Source organism: Schistocerca nitens, chromosome 6 (genome assembly GCF_023898315.1).
Source record: "Schistocerca nitens isolate TAMUIC-IGC-003100 chromosome 6, iqSchNite1.1, whole genome shotgun sequence".
Lineage (NCBI taxonomy): Eukaryota > Metazoa > Arthropoda > Insecta > Orthoptera > Acrididae > Schistocerca > Schistocerca nitens.
This window is the reverse complement of record NC_064619.1, coordinates 35619160-35639604: the sequence shown is the minus strand read 5'-3', so window position 1 is coordinate 35639604 and position 20445 is coordinate 35619160. Positions and strand designations below refer to the sequence as shown.

Sequence of the window (20445 nt, the reverse complement as noted above, 5' to 3'; positions counted from 1 at the left end):
AACTGGCTGACACTGACGGCGGCGGTGCACAAATGCTGCGCAGCTAGCGCCATTCGACGGCCAACACCGCGGGTCCTGGTGTGTCCGCTGTGCCGTGCGTGTGATCATTGCTTGTACAGCCCTCTCGCAGCGTCCGGAGCAAGTATGGTGGGTCTGACACACCGGTGTCAATGTGTTCTTTTTTCCATTTCCAGGAGTGTAGATCAAGACGGCCTGTGCGCTGCCTGCGAACAGCAAGACGTGTGTACCACGAGTAGTCACAACAACAGTGAACAACTCATATTGTGTAACACTGTGCTGAGCCTGGTAACACGTTAGCGTTGCACAATGTGACTGTTTAGAATGTTTTGAATGTTATTTATGTGATGCACAATTCAAATTAGTGTTGATAACAGACAAAATGCTCTACAGTTGTTGTGTGACGGGATATAAGGTACATTATTCGACGGAACTAAAAGTGCAAGTTTTTTTCATTTACGAAGGAACATCAATTATTAGAAACATGGAAACAGGCTATCTCAAGGGAAAATTTGACTATCAGCGAAACAACAAAGGTAAGTCATTTAACTTCCTTTTTGTTTCTACTATGGTATGACGTTAATAATGTGAAAACTAATACTAAATTTACACATAACTTGGCACTTAATGTGCTACTGTTTTGACGGTACTGTATTATTAAGATTTCCATTAATCTATCTTAAATTTTTTAGATTACAGCTGAAGACCGAGCGCGCATTGTGCTCACTGATCTAGATGTACTCTATGTAAAGATTTAATCCCTGCGGGTTCCCCATTTTGCTTTTCTTCGAATGTTTGAATGTGTTGTCATTGAAGTCACAGACGTTACAAGACATTAAACGCCAATTCCTTGTTGAGTCATGCGTGGAACATTTACCTGCGAATTTTTGCTTAAGACTTGTTATTGTTTCCAGTTCAGTTTTAGTTGTTCGCTTGCTTGAAAGTCAAGCCTGATACGACGTGCTCCACGTAACGTGTTTAGAGAGATGGTTCTGTTGTTGATTTAGAGCAGCACGTATGTGAGGGTTATTACTATGTCAACCGAGTTGCTCGTAGAAATTTAACAAGGTGCTGTGTTTAGCAGATGCTGGATTAGTGTTTCAACAGACTAACGGAAAATCTCTCCAATCTCAGTGGAAAGGAAGGCAGGAAGAACAAAGATTTTCGTCTTGTCATCAAGTGAATAGAGAAGGGTCTGTATTTTGATCTTTTATTATTTGGTCATTACAGAATAACAACCCTGTTTTTTCAATAATGTCACTTGCGAAAGAACAGGTAGCCTAATATAAATGGCTGGACACGGAGGACGATAAGGTAGTTCAGCTAATAGTTCATAAAGATCACCGGAAATAGAATTAACTAACATGAAACTTTCTAAAAAAACTATTTTAGACTAGTTCCTCTCTAACTAAGCCATCTTTCTCCTTACAAATTCTTGGTTTTCAGGACCAAAAAAGGTAATTTACTATATTAGTGTATGAAATAACTGATGTAAGAGTTTGTGTTGTTATTGATTATGTCAGTAGAAATATAATATTTAGCCTGAAAAAAAAAGCTTTTCTAGAAGTGCCTATCAGTAGAAACTGTTCTTGGGTGGAAAAGGCTCTTTGTAGGTGGGCTACACAGCGCACAGGCCTTCTTAATTTAGGTGGCGTTGGTGTGCCTACTCTCACGTTCCCATACAGTCAACATCGTCCATGCATGTCACATCCGAATGGCCCACAGATCTTATACTAAACGATTTAACCAGCCGGATAAATAGAGACCCGCAGTGAGGTTCCTTTCGAACTCTGTCAGGTGCTGATAACGACATCTCACACGAGTACACGTCATTTCCGGATCCTTCAGACTGATCACTAAATACCTGACGCTGTTCGCGCCCCTTGCATACTCTACCAGGCCGGGTAACAATGCTAAACGTGAACGACACTAATGCATTGTGCTGGCTGTATTACCTGTCACAAAGTATTGCTGCTCTAATCATTTACATTCCCTGCCTATGGTGCGTACGTGTACTAATTTACAATGGCATCCGAATAATTCCTCTGGGTGCCTCACTTTTTTTATGGTAATGTACATTCGATTTCGGTGAATATTTAGTCGTAAAATACACTCCTGGAAATTGAAATAAGAACACCGTGAATTCATTGTCCCAGGAAGGGGAAACTTTATTGACACATTCCTGGGGTCAGATACATCACATGATCACACTGACAGAACCACAGGCACATAGACACAGGCAACAGAGCATGCACAATGTCGTCAATAGTACGGTGTATATCCACCTTTCGCAGCAATGCAGGCTGCTATTCTCCCATGGAGACGATCGTAGAGATGCTGGATGTAGTCCTGTGGAACGGCTTGCCATGCCATTTCCACCTGGCGCCTCAGTTGGACCAGCGTTCGTGCTGGACGTGCAGACCGCGTGAGACGACGCTTCATCCAGTCCCAAACATGCTCAATGGGGGACAGATCCGGAGATCTTGCTGGCCAGGGTAGTTGACTTACACCTTCTAGAGCACGTTGGGTGGCACGGGATACATGCGGACGTGCATTGTCCTGTTGGAACAGCAAGTTCCCTTGCCGGTCTAGGAATGGTAGACGATGGGTTCGATGACGGTTTCGATGTACCGTGCACTATTCAGTGTCCCCTCGACGATCACCAGTGGTGTACGGCCATTGTAGGAGACCGCTCCCCACACCATGATGCCGGGTGTTGGCCCTGTGTGCCTCGGTCGTATGCAGTCCTGATTGTGGCGCTCACCTGCACGGCGCCAAACACGCATACGACCATCATTGGCACCAAGGCAGAAGCGACTCTCATCGCTGAAGACGACACGTCTCCATTCGTCCCTCCATTCACGCCTGTCGCGATACCACTGGAGGCGGGCTGCACGATGTTGGGGCGTGAGCGGAAGACGGCCTAACGGTGTGCGGGACCGTAGCCCAGCTTCATGGAGACGGTTGCGAATGGTCCTCGCCGATACCCCAGGAGCAACAGTGTCCCTAATTTGCTGGGAAGTGGCGGTGCGGTCCCCTACGGCACTGCGTAGGATCCTACGGTCTTGGCGTGCATCCGTGCGTCGCTGCGGTTCGGTCCCAGGTCGACGGGCACGTGCACCTTCCGCCGACCACTGGCGACAACATCGATGTACTGTGGAGACCTCACGCCCCTCGTGTTGAGCAATTCGGCGGTACGTCCACCCGGCCTCCCGCATGCCCACTATACGCCCTCGCTCAAAGTCCGTCAACTGCACATACGGTTCACGTCCACGCTGTCGCGGCATGCTACCAGTGTTAAAGACTGCGATGGAGCTCCGTATGCCACGGCAAACTGGCTGACACTGACGGCGGCGGTGCACAAATGCTGCGCAGCTAGCGCCATTCGACGGCCAACACCGCGGTTCCTGGTGTGTCCGCTGTGCCGTGCGTGTGATCATTGCTTGTACAGCCCTCTCGCAGTGTCCGGAGCAAGTATGGTGGGCCTGACACACCGGTGTCAATATGTTCTTTTTTCCATTTCCAGGAGTGTAGATCTGTATCTCATGGACCCGCATAACTCGATGGAAGCTCAAAAACAGGCTATTATTGCTTGTTGTAAGAAATTTCGCAGTAATTCAACATAGAAATTGCAACCGAGTGAGGTGGCGCAGTGATTAGCACACTGGACTCGCATTCCAGGGGACGACGGTTCAAACTCCCGTCCTGTTATCCTGATTTGAGTTTTCCCTGATTTCCCGAAATCGCTTCAGGCAAATTCCGGGATGGTTCCTCTGAAAGGGTACGGCCGACTTTCTTCCCCGTCCTTGCCTAATACGATGGGATAGATGACCTCGTTGTTTGGTACCCTCCCCCAAATCAACCAACCAACCAGAAACTGCAGCATCGGTATACAGCATCACAACAGGAGACGTAACTTGGATACATTCGTACCAACCAGAAAACAAGCAGCAGTTAAACTATTTTAGTGTTTCAAGGTGAACTGAAACCAACAAAACTGGTTTGTCCAGGAAGCGCTTGAAAGAATGCCTGGCTTGTTTCATTGATTTTACTGGACATGTCGCGATCACTGCCTTAGACGATCAAACAATAGTTAATTCTGATAGGTATACAATCAGTTTGGAAGTTAGATGTTACATCTGCAACTCTTCAGAGTTAATTTGCTACTTTCAGTATTCAGTGCTTTTAAATATTAGTTACCGCAGGTTCACTGCAAAGCTGCAATTCGCCTAGTTTATCGATTGAGAATAACGTAATTTTTCTTTAAGTCTGTCCATAGAGTAGAAATATCTCTGAAGTGCGCATTCAGATGCGCAGGATTGATTTTGTGTTGTGAACATACATTGCACCGTGGTCACAGTAGGTTTGCCTGTAATGCGACCTGTACATTTTTAATGTCATTATATTCCTACAGTACACACAGATTTCCTTCGTAGGTGCTGTGGACTTGGTATATGCGTTTTGTGGCCACCAGACACCATAACAATTTGGATTTGATACTTGGAATAATCTGGATTCTTGTCTTTGCAGAGCAAAACAAACGACCATTACGTCAGAGCACCATCACGTCAGCGTGTATTTACACTTTCCGTCATGACACACCACTTTAGTTTACTTAGCCTGTAATTGGGATGCTTCTATGTTGGCAGCGCTGTGTACTGCTTTGCATTGGATCTCTGACTGCGCTTTCTTTGTAAGAAGTGTTGGAGCCTGTTGTCCTCCCATTCCTTGGGGACTTGCCGACGACCACATTGTAACAGGATAATCAAAACATCGACATTTCCGACCATCGACATATACTTACCACCGAAAATATATACATTCAAAGATATCAAACAATAGTTATAAAAGAAGAAATGGTGCCTATCTATCTTATTCATTGTTTTTTTTTACACCACTAATAACGTCCCATATCACTCCAACTGCACACGCCCCACACCATTACAGAGCCTCCACCAGCTTGAACGTTCCCTGCAGACATGCAGGGTCCATGGATTCATGAGGTTGTACACGTCCATACTTTCGATACAAGTTGAAACGAGACTCATCCGACCAGGTAACGTGTTTCTAGTCATCAACAGTCTAATGTGTGTGTTGACGGGCCCAGGCGATGCGTAAAGCTTAGTGTCATGCAGTTATCAAGGTTACAAGAGAGAGTCTTTGACTCTGAAAGCCCAAATCGATGATGTTTCGTTGAATGTTTCGCACGCTGACACTTGTTGGTGACCCAGCATTGAAATCTGCTCCAATTTGCGGAAGGGTTGTACTTCTGTCATGTTGAACGACTCTCTTCAGTTGTCATTCGTCACTGCTTTGCAGGACCTTTTCCAGCCGTAGCGATGTCGGAGATTTGATATTTTACCGGATTCCTGATACTCGTGGTACACTCGTGGAATGGTGGTACGAGAAAAATCCCACTTAATCGCTGCCTCGGAAATGTTGTGCCTCATTGCTCGTGGGGCGACTGTAACACCACATTCAAACTCACTTGAATCTTGATAACCTGCTACTGTAGCAGCAGTAACCGATCTAACAACTGCGCCCGACACTTGTTGTCTTATATAGGCGTTGCCGACCGCAGCGCCGTGTTCTGTCTGTTTACATATCTCTGTATTTGAATACGCATGACTATACGTCTTTCTTTGACGCTTCAGTGTATTATTCCCTACTCTGTTTTTCAGCAGAGTCGCCGTTTAATGTGCTGGTCTAAAGCCACCTTACTGAGAATGCTTGTATGCCCGCATGGTACAACTCTGCTTGTCGACGTCGGTGCCAGCGTCTTGGCTGTGTGAATAACCTTCCCATCGTTCTCGTACTGCTCCCTGCAGAGTGCTTCCTTCATTGGACGAAACAGATGGAAGTTGGGAAGTGCGAGATCCGGGCAATGGAGTGGATCAGGAAAAACAATCCAATGTAGTTTTTTGAGCCCCTCTCGAGTGCGCAGGCTTGCGTGACGCTTTGCATTATCATGGAGAAGAAGTTCGCATTTTTGAAACGACGAACACGCTGAAGTCGTGTCTTCTCGGAGTGTATGTGACTGGCCGGCACGCGGGTGATCGGACAGGTTTGCTCGACCTTGTTGCGAGGATGACAAACGCCTCTCCCAACGACTCGCCGTGCTTTTGTTCACTGCCAGGTCTCTGTAGACATTCTGCAATCCCCTATGAATATCTGCGATGGTCTGGTTTATCGTCAACAGAAACTCAATGACAGCTCTCTGCTTCGAAAGCGCCTCCCTTACAGGAGCCACGCTGAAGGCTACCTACAGTTCCTCTGCCTATAGGAACTTCATGAAACTATAGCTACTGACGCTAAATCGGATCGAAGTGAAATCGATTATGCTACGGTGTCACAAGAAATTACACATTTTTGCAACCGAAATTGACCGAGAAAAAAAAAATGTATTACCTAACTTATTGCAGTCCGTCGTACTCGGTTTGCATTAATTGAAATATGTTTCACGAATCACCAGCTAATTAGCTTGAGTCAAATGCAGTAATTGTAATTAAGGAGCGTAGGACGTCAAACGGGCCGACTTGGAGCAGGAGAGGCATCACAGGACATTTTAATTTCCACTGTCTATACTTTTACAAATAAATTCATAAAACTTTAACAGCATGACCAGGAAGGATTCAGGATTCATACTCATAGCAGTGGAAGCTCAAAAACGTAACAAAACACTTTTTTTTTACATGTGAAATTTCATCATTTTTTTCACTTACTACTGGCTGCATTTGTTGCTATAGGATCACTTTTCTTCCTAAGTAAGAGAGATTCTGCGATGACTTTTGCACAGCATACAAACCATAGTTACAGGTGTATGAAACTCTAGAAGTTATTTAATGTATGAAAAAATGAATGAACTGTTACATTTTAAACTTCATGTTTAGAAAAAACTCAAGTTTTATAGTTAATTATCTCAATTTTTTCCACAGTTTTTTAATAGATTTGGAAAATTCTAGAGTTTCATACAGCTGTAACTACTGTTTGTATGCTATGAAAAATTCATCGAAGAATCTCTCTTACTTAGGAAGAAAAGTGTACCTATAGCAACAAATGCAGCGAGTAATAAGTGAAAAAATGATGAAATTTCACATGTAAAAAAAGGTATTTTGCTACGTTTTTGAACTTCCACTGCAAAGAGTTTGAGTCCTCAATCCTTCCTGGTCATGATGACAAAGTTTTATTAATTTATTTATAAAAGTATGGACACTGGAAATTGAAATGTCCTGTGGTGCCTCTCCTGCTCCAAGTCGGCCCTTTTGACGTCCCACCCCCCTTAAAATGTCCAATGGACCTGTAAGAGTGAAATACGTATGGCTGTTCAACACCGCCGCCAGAGCCACGGGCTCCGCGAGATACTGACAGCGTCGCGGGACCAACTGGATCCGTGATCGCCCAGTGTCAACCAAATCCAGGGAGCACGCTTTCGTTGGAAGTGTCTGAAAGGAACCTGGACGGCACTCACCTGCGTGTTGGGGTGGTCGCCCACAGCTTCGCTGATGTACTTGCACTCCCTTGGGTCGATTCGGGAGTCGAACTCTGGACCACGCCTAACCAGCAGCGCCCACGCCAAGAACCAGAGCAACCCGACAGCGCCTGCAGCATCCAACAGCATTCGCGATCAGAAGAGACTCGATTCATCATGAAGGGTGGGTAACATCGCGCTGCAGTTAGTAGGAACGTGGGATTCCTAGTGTTTTATCATATTATTCCACCTGTGTTTCACTTGCAAAATAAATAAATAAAAAATATTAAAAAACAAAAAAATCAACATTTGAAAGAATTTAGAAATATGTGAACCACATAAAGTAGCCCTTTACATTTATTTCATTTCATCTTTGCTTGGTTTGTTTGTGATTTACAAACTCTAGATTATTGAATTATGTTTATATCCCACTTCCTAAAGCCAGAAGTCTGCATAGAACCTTTGGCAAGGTATGCATAAACTCTTCGTTCTATATAATTTTCCTTTCTCGATACGTGGAGTAAAAATTATAGAGGATAGCAAAGAAATGAATGTAGGGAGGTTCAAATGGATGTACAGGGTGTTTCAAAAATGACCGGTATATTTGAAACGGCAATAAAAACTAAACGAGCAGCGATAGAAATACACCGTTTGTTGCAATATGCTTGGGACAACAGTACATTTTCAGGCAGACAAACTTTCGAAATTACAGTAGTTACAATTTTCAACAACAGATGGCGCTGCGGTCTGGGAAACTCTATAGTACGGTATTTTCCACATATCCACCATGCGTAGCAATAATATGGCGTAGTCTCTGAATGAAATTACCCGAAACCTTTGACAACGTGTCTGGCGGAATGGCTTCACATGCAGATGAGATGTACTGCTTCAGCTGTTCAATTGTTTCTGGATTCTGGCGGTACACCTGGTCTTTCAAGTGTCCCCACAGAAAGAAGTCACAGGGGTTCATGTCTGGCGAATAGGGAGGCCAATCCACGCCGCCTCCTGTATGTTTCGGATAGCCCAAAGCAATCACACGATCATCGAAATATTCATTCAGGAAATTAAAGACGTCGGCCGTGCGATGTGGCCGGGCACCATCTTGCATAAACCACGAGGTGTTCGCAGTGTCGTCTAAGGCAGTTTGTACCGCCACAAATTCACGAAGAATGTCCAGATAGCGTGATGCAGTAATCGTTTCGGAAGAAATGGCGTCCCAGACCAGTACTTTTTGAGGATGCAGGGACGATGGGACTGCAACATGGGGCTTTTCGGTTCCCCATATGCGCCAGTTCTGTTTATTGACGAAGCCGTCCAGGTAAAAATAAGCTTCGTCAGTAAACCAAATGCTGCCCACATGCATATCGCCGTCATCAATCCTGTGCACTATATCGTTAGCGAATGTCTCTCGTGCAGCAATGGTAGCGGCGCTGAGGGGTTGCCGCGTTTGAATTTTGTATGGATAGAGGTGTAAACTCTGGCGCATGAGACGATACGTGGACGTTGGCGTCATTTGGACCGCAGCTGCAACACGGCGAACGGAAACCCGAGGCCACTGTTGGATCACCTGCTGCACTAGCTGCGCGTTGCCCTCTGTGGTTGCCGTACGCGGTCGCCCTACCTTTCCAGCATGTTCATCCGTCACGTTCCCAGTCCGTTGAAATTTTTCAAACAGATCCTTTATTGTATCGCTTTTCGGTCCTTTGGTTACATTAAACCTCCGTTGAAAACTTCGTCTTGTTGCAACAACACTGTGTTCTAGGCGGTGGAATTCCATTACCAGAAAAATCCTCTGTTCTAAGGAATAAACCATGTTGTCTACAGCACACGTGCACGTTGTGAACAGCACACGCTTACAGCAGAAAGACGACGTACAGAATGGCGCACCCACAGACTACGTTGTCTTCTATATCTTTCACATCACTTGCAGCGCCATCTGTTGTTGAAAATTGTAACTACTGTAATTTCGAAAGTTTGTCCGCCTGAAAATGTACTGTTGTCCCAAGCATATTGCAACAAACGGTGTATTTCTATCGCTGCTCGTTTAGTTTTTATTGCCGTTTCAAATATACTGGTCATTTTTGAAACACCCTGTAGGTTGCAGTAGATGCGGAGACAAAGAGGCTTGCACAGGATAGATTAGCATGAAGAGCTGCATCAAACCAGTCTTTGGACTGAAGACAGCATCAAGGGGAGACATGTTTGCAGTTGTTCGCACTATACACCCGCCTATTTTGAGTACGGCTAGGCAATGTCAAGCTGCCTTCAACCTGAATATTGGTTTGTACGCCGCGCTGCCTTATTAGACACGGTTCTATTGAAGGTGGTGTTCCTTTGCTGTCCTCTGATGTTTATCTTACTCAGCCAGTCGTAGGGTGATCTGCAGTTTAATTGGATTCTAAACCACTGTGGAAGTTGGGATTTGTCACATATACAAACAGTTCTCAAGGATTAAAACGGCAATAAGGGACACAGAAAAAACCTACCCTATGAGAAAAGAAACCACATAAGACGATGAAATTATTCGAATAGGACGGAAATCTGGTGTATATGTACAGGAAAACAAATGGTGACAGTATAAAAAAAATTGGATGATTTATTTAAGAGAAAGACCTTCGCAAATTCAGCAAGTCAGTAACTCGTTGGTCCAAGTCTGATCCTTATGCAAGCAGTTGTTCGGCTTGGCGTTGATTGATAGAGCTGTTGTATACCCTGCTGAGGGATGTCGATCCAAATTCTGTCCAACAGGCGCGTTAGATCGTCAAAATCCCGAGCTGGCTGGAAATACCTGCCCATAACGCTCCGAAAGTTCTCAATTGGGGAGAGGTCCAGCGACCTTGCTGACCAAGGTAGGATTTGGCAAGCACAAGGAGAAGCAGTAGAAACTCTCGCCGTGTGCGGGACGGCATTATCTTCTGAAATGTAAGCCCAGGATGGCTTGCCATGGGCGACATCTTGACGATATCAGGGTAACTTTGGATAATGGTGATGAAATCAACTTCCGAAACCTTCACGTATCTTTCGTGCCATCAAGGAATATCGCACCGATTACTCCGTGACTGGACACTGCACGCCACACAGTCACTCGCTGAGGGTGAAGCGACTTCTCGATCGCAAAATCGGATTCTCAGCGACCCAAATGGGACAATTTTACTTATTGACGAACCCATCCAAACGAAAGTGAGCTTTGTCGTTAAACCAAACCGTACATGCGCATACTAATTCCTGTCATGCCCCACGGCCAACTGTGCAGTTTGAACGTCCTAAAGCAAAGCCGTTCAGAAGTTATGACGTTTCTATTTCATTTCTTTATTCTTTCTTTCTTTCACTTACGCCATAGTCCCGCAGCGATGGCAGGGTCCGCGTGGTTAGAACGGATTTGGCAAGGTTAGTTTTAGGGGTGGCTGGATTCCCTTCCTGCCGCCACGCCGTACCCCCAGGGATGAAATCTTTGTATCCCAGCTGTCTCCATGCAGTGTAAATCGTGAAATAGTGCGAACGTGTTTCAACTGAGGCGGAACGTGGGGACCAGCCCGGTATTCACCTAGCAGGATGTGGAAAGCCGCCTAAAAACCACATCCAGGCTGGCCGGCACACCGGCCGTCGTCGTTAATCCGCCGGGCGGATTCGATCTGGGGCCGGCGCGCCTACCCGAGTCCAGGAAGCAGCGAATTAGCGCTCTCCTCACCCTGGCAGGTGACGTTTTTATTTCATATGGTTCAATAATTGTCACCCTATACGTGATAGATGCTTGAGACTTGAAGTGCCCTCTGCAAACATATAGTCTCACTTGATTAAAGCACCTAGGCCTGGGTTTTAGACACAATCTACTAATGTGTTCGATGCTGAGGTGCTGTTCGAATACACTTGGGGAGCCTCTGTAATACTGTTAGAGTTTAGGGGGAGTACCAAGTGGGCTGAGAAGTGAATGGGAATTTGCATTGAGGAGAGAGGCGTGCTAGGATAGTCCGTGCAGTTGTGCAGTGCCTCTGTGCCCGGGTGGCGTAGTGGTTAGTGCACCCGCCTAGTGAGCAGTTAACCTTCGTTCAAATCCTGGCGTTGGTACAAACTTTCGTTCGCACGTATACATCAGAATTGAAAAGTTTTCTTGTGGTACACTTCTTCTACATTGTACACGGGTTTATCGCAGTAGTGGAGCAGTTTTCTCTGTAATGTGTTATTTATTCGTACACACTCTCGCAATTTTTTTCGTGTTTCCTTGAGTCATTAACTTTTTTGCTTATAAATTTTCTAATCGGCTCTCTGTAATCTACACTCCTGGAAATGGAAAAAAGAACACATTGACACCGGTGTGTCAGACCCACCATACTTGCTCCGGACACTGCGAGAGGGCTGTACAAGCAATGATCACACGCAGCCGGCCGCGGTGGTCTCGCGGTTCTAGGCGCTCAGTCCGGAACCGCGCGACTGCTACGGTCGCAGGTTCGAATCCTGCCTCGGGCATGGGTGTGTGTGATGTCCTTAGGTTAGTTAGGTTTAAGTAGTTCTAAGTTCTAGGGGACTAATGACCACAGCAGTTGAGTCCCATAGTGCTCAGAGCCATTTGAACCATTTTGATCACACGCACGGCACAGCGGACACACCAGGAACCGCGGTGTTGGCCGTCTAATGGCGCTAGCTGCGCAGCATTTGTGCACCGCCGCCGTCAGTGTCAGCCAGTTTGCCGTGGCATACGGAGCTCCATCGCAGTCTTTAACACTGGTAGCATGCCGCGACAGCGTGGACGTGAACCGTATGTGCAGTTGACGGACTTTGAGCGAGGGCGTATAGTGGCCATGCGGGAGGCCGGGTGGACGTACCGCCGAATTGCTCAACACGTGGGGCGTGAGGTCTCCACAGTACATCGATGTTGTCGCCAGTGGTCGGCGGAAGGTGCACGTGCCCGTCGACCTGGGACCGGACCGCAGCGACGCACGGATGCACGCCAAGACCGTAGGATCCTACGCAGTGCCGTAGGGGACCGCACCGCCACTTCCCAGCAAATTAGGGACACTGTTGCTCCTGGGGTATCGGCGAGGACCATTCGCAACCGTCTCCATGAAGCTGGGCTACGGTCCCGCACACCGTTAGGCCGTCTTCCGCTCACGCCCCAACATCGTGCAGCCCGCCTCCAGTGGTGTCGCGACAGGCGTGAATGGAGGGACGAATGGAGACGTGTCGTCTTTAGCGATGAGAGTCGCTTCTGCCTTGGTGCCAATGATGGTCGTATGCGTGTTTGGCGCCGTGCAGGTGAGCGCCACAATCAGGACTGCATACGACCGAGGCACACAGGGCCAACACCCGGCATCATGGTGTGGGGAGCGATCTCCTACACTGGCCGTACACCACTGGTGATCGTCGAGGGGACACTGAATAGTGCACGGTACATCCAAACCGTCATCGAACCCATCGTTCTACCATTCCTAGACCGGCAAGGGAACTTGCTGTTCCAACAGGACAATGCACGTCCGCATGTATCCCGGCCACCCAACGTGCTCTAGAAGGTGTAAGTCAACTACCCTGGCCAGCAAGATCTCCGGATCTGTCCCCCATTGAGCATGTTTGGGACTGGATGAAGCGTCGTCTCACGCGGTCTGCACGTCCAGCACGAACGCTGGTCCAACTGAGGCGCCAGGTGGAAATGGCATGGCAAGCCGTTCCACAGGACTACATCCAGCATCTCTACGATCGTCTCCATGGGAGAATAGCAGCCTGCATTGCTGCGAAAGGTGGATATACACTGTACTAGTGCCGACATTGTGCATGCTCTGTTGCCTGTGTCTATGTGCCTGTGGTTCTGTCAGTGTGATCATGTGATGTATCTGACCCCAGGAATGTGTCAATAAAGTTTCCCCTTCCTGGGACAATGAATTCACGGTGTTCTTATTTCAATTTCCAGGAGTGTATGTACTGACACGTTCCACTTCCATGCAGTATGACTCGCATGGTCCCACGGAATCTGACGGAAAAATAAATTGGACACTGAAGCTATGACTGTAATTTGACGCTTGTCCAAGTTAGACCCTACAGCCACTAAGCTACGGCCTTTTTATGCAGAGTTTGTTAAGATTCATTCTTTGCGTTCCCTCCAATTCTTTTACTCTCCCCTATCCTTTGCAGTGAGTTTATACTTCACTGGGTATAAAACTAGCAGAAAAATAAATTCTTTCAGGCACTACTGAATTTTGGTATCAAACGAAAACTTTTTTCAAAATAAAATATTGTCCTTTATGGGCTGTACAGTTTTCAGTTTATTGCACTACTGGCCATTAAAATTGCTACACCAAGAAGAAATGCAGATGACAAACGGGTATTCATTGGATAAATATATTATACTAGAACTGACATGTGATTACATTTTCACGCAATTTGGGTGGATAGACCCTGAGAAATCAGTACACAGAACGATCACCTCCGGCCGTAATAACGGCCTTGATACGCCTGGGCATTGAGTCAAACAGAGCTTGGATGGCGTGTACAGGTACAGCTGCCCACGAAGCTTCAACACGATACCACAGTTCATCAAGAGTAGTGACTGGAGTATTGTGACGAGCCAGTTGCTCGGCCACCATTGACCAAACGTTTTCAGTTGGTGAGAGATCTGGAGAATGTGCTGGCCAGGGCAGCAGTCGAACATTTTCTGTATCCAGAAAGGTCCGTACAGGACCTGCAACACGCGGTCGTGCATTATCCTGCTGAAATGTAGGGTTTCGCAGGGATCGAATGAAGGATAGAGCCACGGGTCGTAACACATCTGAAATGTAACGTCCACTGTTCACAGTGCCGTCAATCTGAACAAGAGGTGACCGAGACGTGTAACCAATGGCACCCCATACCATCACGCCCAGTGATACGCCAGTACGGCGATGACGAATACACGCTTCCAATGTGCGTTCACCGCGATGTCGCCAAACACGGATGCGACCATTATGATGCTGTAAACAGAACCTGGTTTCATCCGAAAAAATGACGTTTTGCCATTCGTGCACCCAGGTTCGTCGTTAAGTACACTATCGAAGGCGTTACTGTCTGTGATGCAGCGTCAAGGGTAACCGCAGCCATGGTCTCCGAGCTGATAGTTCCATGCTGTTGCAAACGTCGTCGAACTGTTCGTGCAGATGCTTGTGGTCTTGCAAACGTCCCCATCTGTTGACTCAGGGATCGAGACGTGGCTGCACGATCTGTTACAGCCATGCGGATAAGATGCCTGTCATCTCGACTGCTAGTGATACGAGGCCGTTGGGGTCCAGCACGACGTTCTGTATTACCCTCGTGAACCCACCGATTCCATATTCTGCTAACAGTCATTGGATCTCGACCAACGCGAGCAGCAATGTCGCGATACGATAAACCGCAGTAGAGATAGGCTACAATCCGACCTTTATCAAAGTCGGAAACGTGATGCTACGCATTTCTCCTCCTTAAACGAGGCATCACAACAACGTTTCAGCAGGCAACGCCGGTCAACTGCTTTTTGTGAATGAGAAATCGGTTGGAAACTTTCCTCATGTCAGCACATTGTAGGTGTCGCCACCGGCGCCAACCTTGTGTGAATGCTCTGAAAAGCTAATCATTTGCATATCACAGCATCTTCTTCCTGTCGGTTAAATTCGCGTCTGTAGCACATCATGGTCGTGATGTAGCAATTTTAATGGGCAGTAGTGTAGTTATCGGTCAGTTTCGACTGCATAGTCATTATCAAGCAGTCTGTATGTTGCTTGATAATGGCTATACAGACAAAATTGGTCAATAGCTAATAAACTGAAAACTGTACAAACAATAGCCGGCCGTGGTGGTCTAGCGGTTCTAGGCGCTCAGTCCGGAACCGCGCGACTGCTACGGTTGCAGGTTCGAATCTTGCCTCGGGCATGGATGTGTGTGATGTCCTTAGGTTAGTTAGGTTTAAGTAGTTCTAAGTTCTAGGGTACTGATGACCACAGATGTTAAGTCCCATAGTGCTCAGAGCCATTTGAACCATTTTTTGTACAAACAATAACAGACGGTGTTTTCTTTTGAGTGACTAGGGTGTATTGTGCTGCTATAGAACTCCCCGAGATAGGTGACGGGTAATTTGCACGTGCTGTAGGCTCTCACCGAAGACGTAGAAGATGGCGGGCCAGCCGGCGCGCGCCGCAAGGAACCCGGAGGCGGTCATGGCGACCACAGTGCCCACGTAGCTGCCCGAGTAGCCGAGCGTGGCCAGGCGGTTGCGCTCCCCCGGTGGCGTCCACCGCCCCCACACGTCGTGCATCGCCGGGTACGACACGCCCTGCAAACGTCCACAGGACACTGCTGTACACTAGACAACGTAAGCATCGAACGCCTTAAGGGAAAAACTTCTAAAAATATTTGGTTCCACAGGGGTCAATGTTCGATCCACAACTGTTTATCAGATTAATGTAATAGGGAGGAACAAAGATTAGGCTTTGATATCTCGTCCTAGATGTAATGTTTAGAGGTGCGGGATTAGTTATTACATGGACGGGGAACAAAATCGGCCGTGTTGACAGCAATCCAACTGACATGCATCTTAGTAGATTTAGGAAACCATAGAAAACCCGAACTTCCGGACAGGTACTTTAAACACGGTCCTTCCAAATGCAGGTACAGCGCTTTAATAATTGTACCTCTGCATTCACTGAAATAAATTCAAAAGGTTTCCCTTGGATGTGTAAAAAATATGAAGCCTCCGTTTTCCATATGGTGCTAGTGTTCTAAACAATCATAAGACGCACTTACAGCAAACTGAACTTCATTTGCCCAAATTCTTACCTGGTTCCCTTCAAAAGCTATTTCCCAAAACAGAGTCTTTCTCTATATCGATATCTATTACACAAATTGAGGTTAGAATACTGATAGTGCGGGCCGCGGTGGCCGAGCGATTCTAGGCGCAACAATCTGGAACCGCTACGGTCGCAGGTTCGAATCGTGCCTCGGGCATGGATGTGTGTGATGTCCTTAGGTTAGTTAGGTTTAAGTAGTTCTAAGTTCTAGGGGACTGATGACCTCAGAAGTTAAATTCCATAGTGCTCAGAGCCATTTGAACCATTTGAACCAATACTGAGAGAGTCATTATAAGGTAGAGAAAAATCTAAATTTTTTGCTACATGTATGTAAAGTCAGAATTTATTACGTAAACAGATAGGCTACGCGATATTTGGACATCCTGCTACTTCAGTTTAGAACGAAAAGCGTATCAATATCATAGTAAAATTCAGCCACTTTCATTATTATGCTCTGTGTGTCAGCGACGATCTGGCTTCGTCTGTATCTGCTACACAGCTCTCTCTTTTCTCTTAGCGACTTTCCTCTATTGTTTTTGACGTGGTGGGATCTTCTAATTTTTCATTACGTTCTGCAACAACTCCAGGAAGTAAAGATTTTCAGCATGGCAGGAATCTTGTAAGTAGTCTGGTTGTATTTAAGAATCAAGAAGCGAATCCTGGCAAGGGGACTGATATTAGAAAAATAAAAAAAATAGCAGATTGTGGATTAAAAGCAATCATATCTGGAAACCAATGTACATATGTATTCAAGCACAGGCCTTTATTCCAGATAATACCTCAGCTCCTAGCTTCCAAACTTCGCATTTCGGCTGCATATCCCTTGAAGTACTTTTGGAAGAAAGAATATTGCGAAGAATGGCCTAGTCAAAGCCTACGGGATTGTTTCCGGAATGAATTTACACTCTGCAGCACAGTGAGCGCTGATTTGGACTGTCCCAAGTTTGGGTCCTGGTCTGGCAGACAGTTTTAATCAGCGTATTAATTATTTCTCCGATGGATTAGATTTATTACGTCTTTATAGCGTGTCGAAGTTAAATACTGTATCCGTTATCAAACCTGCCTGGGCGCTAACAGCCAATGCGTTTCAGCCTCTCGACTGGGCAGTGCTGTAGTATTCATTGTGTGATGCCAAGATAACGCGGAATATTCACAAATGCAGTACTATGTGAAATGATTATATTGTCTTGTAAGCAGGCTATTTAGGTTTTTATATTGGTAACGCCAAGTAGCGCTCTGTATGAAAATCACTGGCTGTGCTGTGTGCGGTCTGTGGCTGGGTGGCATTGTTAGAATTTGCTATTGTAGTGTTGGGCAGTTGGCTGTTAACAGCGCGTAGCGTTGCGCAGTTGGAGGTGAGCCGCTAGCAGTGGTGGATGTGGGGGGAGAGATGGCGGAATTTTGAGAGCAGACGATCTGGACGTGTGTCCATCAGAGACAGTAAATTTGTAGGACTGGATGTCGTGAACTGATATATATATATATAATGACTTTTGAACACTGGTTCCCGGGTTCGATTCCCGGCGGGGTCAGGGATTTTCTCTGCCTCGTGATGGCTGGGTGTTGTGTGCTGTCCTTAGGTTAGTTAGGTTTAAGTAGTTCTAAGTTCTAGGGGACTTATGACCACAGCAGTTGAGTCCCATAGTGCTCAGAGCCATTTGAGCCATTTTGAACACTATTAAGGTAAATACATTGTTTGTTCTCTATCAAAATCTTTCATTTGCTAACTATGCCTATCAGCAGTTAGTGCCTTCAGTAGTTAGAATCTTTTATTTAGCTGGCAGTATTGGCGCTCGCTGTATTGCAGTAGTTCTAATAACGAAGATTTTTGTGAGGTAAGTGATTCATGGAAGGTATAGGTTAATGTTAGTCAGGGCCATTCTCTCTCTCTCTCTCTCTCTCTCTCTCTCTCTATATATATATATATATATATATATATATATATACTCTATATATATATATATATATATATATATATATATATATATATATATATATATTGCTGAAAAGTGGACTGGATAACACAACAAATAATGAAAGAATAAAAAAAGTTAAAATTTACATACAAATTAACACAGAACTACCACAATAAGAAATCAATATCCATACAACCGAAGGTTAGACATTATAATTCAGTTATTAGGACACAAGCAACGTATGGATCAGAGTGCCTAACATTGAATAAGAAAGGCGAATTAAGAGAACTAGGAAAAAGGGAAATAGGTGGATTAAAAGGAGAAATGAAGACTTATACCAAAAAGGAAAATAGGTGGATTGAAAGGAGAAATGAAGACTTAAACAAAAATACAGAAAAGATCACAGATACAATGAGGAAGAGACGGCTAAAATTTTATGGACATTTAAAAAGAATGCAAGAAACACCGATTACAAAGAAAATTTTTAATTACGTTAGTAAGCTGAAAAAACTGTAGGATGGATAGAAGCAGTAAAGAAAGACGCCAACAAAATAGGTGTTACAGATGAAATAATACGTGACAGGAATCACTTCAGGCTACTGATAGAAAACTCAAACTATGAAGAAGATGAGCCAAAACCTCGAGCCAAGAGAATGTGGACAGATGAGCAGAACTAGCAGTTGGCGAGAAAATGAAGAAGTACTGGGAAGAACGGAAGAAAAAGAAACACTAGTTTGGACACCACAGTGCCTCACGTGGCACTGTATTTTTGGGGGTGGTATGTGTTTGCCTTTCTGCGAACTTTGAACTGTCTTACCTACTGACCTACTCAGTTAGAGGAGGACGTGTAGTTTCATTTTTACTCCAAATGATAGTCTTGTTCGACATTAACAGCATTTAAAAGCCACTGAAAGGGCTGACGGTAGGTGTTAAGCGACATATAAAAGTCTGAACAGACTGGGATCGGACGCCAAACCTTTAGATACACTTTTCCTTCGAGAGACAAAGCCTTACTTGAAGGAATCACTTCATCTCGAACATCACAAAGTGAGTAGTTGAATAGTATTGGAGAATACACAACTGAAACGTCCTTCGGCAATACTCCCGAGACTCATTACATAATAAGAAAATCTGGCGTGCAGTATGTGATCAAAAGTATCCGGACTCTCACATTTGATCTCTAGATGTCACGAGGGACGGACACGCCAGTATAACAGGAGGTGGGGAGTATTGTTTCGTCAGTAGAGGAGCAGCAACAGCAGAGTGGGTCAGTCACGAGAGCTGAGTGATTTTGAACTTGGATGTCACTAGATGTCACCCGAGTAACGAATTTACCAGTAACATTTCAATCTGAGCCGTGGCAGCTGGCGATAGGGTGTTCTGCTTGCATCGCTGACATCGATATTCGGCTGTCTTGTTATCTTTGACTGCTCTCCCCGGCGGGTTTTCCGGGTGAACGTGTGACGGGAGAGTCTCCGGTCGGCGTTCATCGAGCCAACTAGCGATGAAAACAAGCTGGCGTCCGTAACCGTGGCGCAAGGGCCTCGCCGTGCTCGCCGCCCTTGTCTTTTGTCGCGTCGGATGTACGGTGCCGATCATTGGGCGCCTTGACGTGCAAAACTGTGGTGGCTCGTCGTCTCACGCTGAACAGCTTCCCAGCTCGTAATTTGCAAGCTCCAAGTTATTTTGTGTTTAACTAAGAAGATTGTTGAAACTTATTGTGGCATGGGTAGCTGCCGGAGATGGTTCTGAACTTGGTTCCACAGTGGATATTTTAAGGAGGCTGATGTTCCTCATTTCGTTTCTAATAATTTGTGGAGTGTGTGTTTTGAGTGGTTTTCATGCATGTTTTAACTTGTTTTAGGACATATTGACCGCTTGGGGACTGGTTGCCGTTGTGTACGTGCCCGGCAGCCGTAGAGTTAATGGTTTACTCATTTGTCACGGCAGGATTTGGTATGTTTGCATAATGTTGAAAGTGCCTTAAGGCAACTGCAAGTGATCTCCAAGTTTCCTGCTAATTTACTGGGAGACGAGTAATGTTAGAGTGTGGCTCCATAAGGATTTGGGGTCATGCTTATTATATGTTCCAGTGTGACTGTGATTTGACCTTGTTTTCATTGCTATCTATTTGTGCTGCAGGCCATTTGTTAAGTTTGCTCGTTTCCTGGCGTCGGTGCGGTTATGGATCCTTGTCAGGACCGCACATTATGAGGCCGGTCGGACTATATATATAAATACAGGGTGTTTCAAAAATGAC

At 45.7% G+C, this 20445-nt stretch overlaps 1 protein-coding gene across 4 annotated transcripts in view; it reads right to left on the bottom strand.

The window, feature by feature from the left end:
- The window catches only part of LOC126263127 (vesicular glutamate transporter 1-like), a 142735-nt gene that overhangs the window by 50727 nt on the left and 71563 nt on the right, over nucleotides 1-20445 (bottom strand). For all 4 annotated transcript variants that reach the window (XM_049960145.1, XM_049960147.1, XM_049960146.1 and 1 more), the window contains exons 5-6: nucleotides 15581-15755; nucleotides 7487-7617 (exon numbers count right to left, since the gene is read on the bottom strand). In XM_049960145.1, the coding sequence (XP_049816102.1) occupies nucleotides 7487-7617; nucleotides 15581-15755 (306 nt within the window). The remainder of the gene's footprint in view (nucleotides 1-7486; nucleotides 7618-15580; nucleotides 15756-20445) is intronic.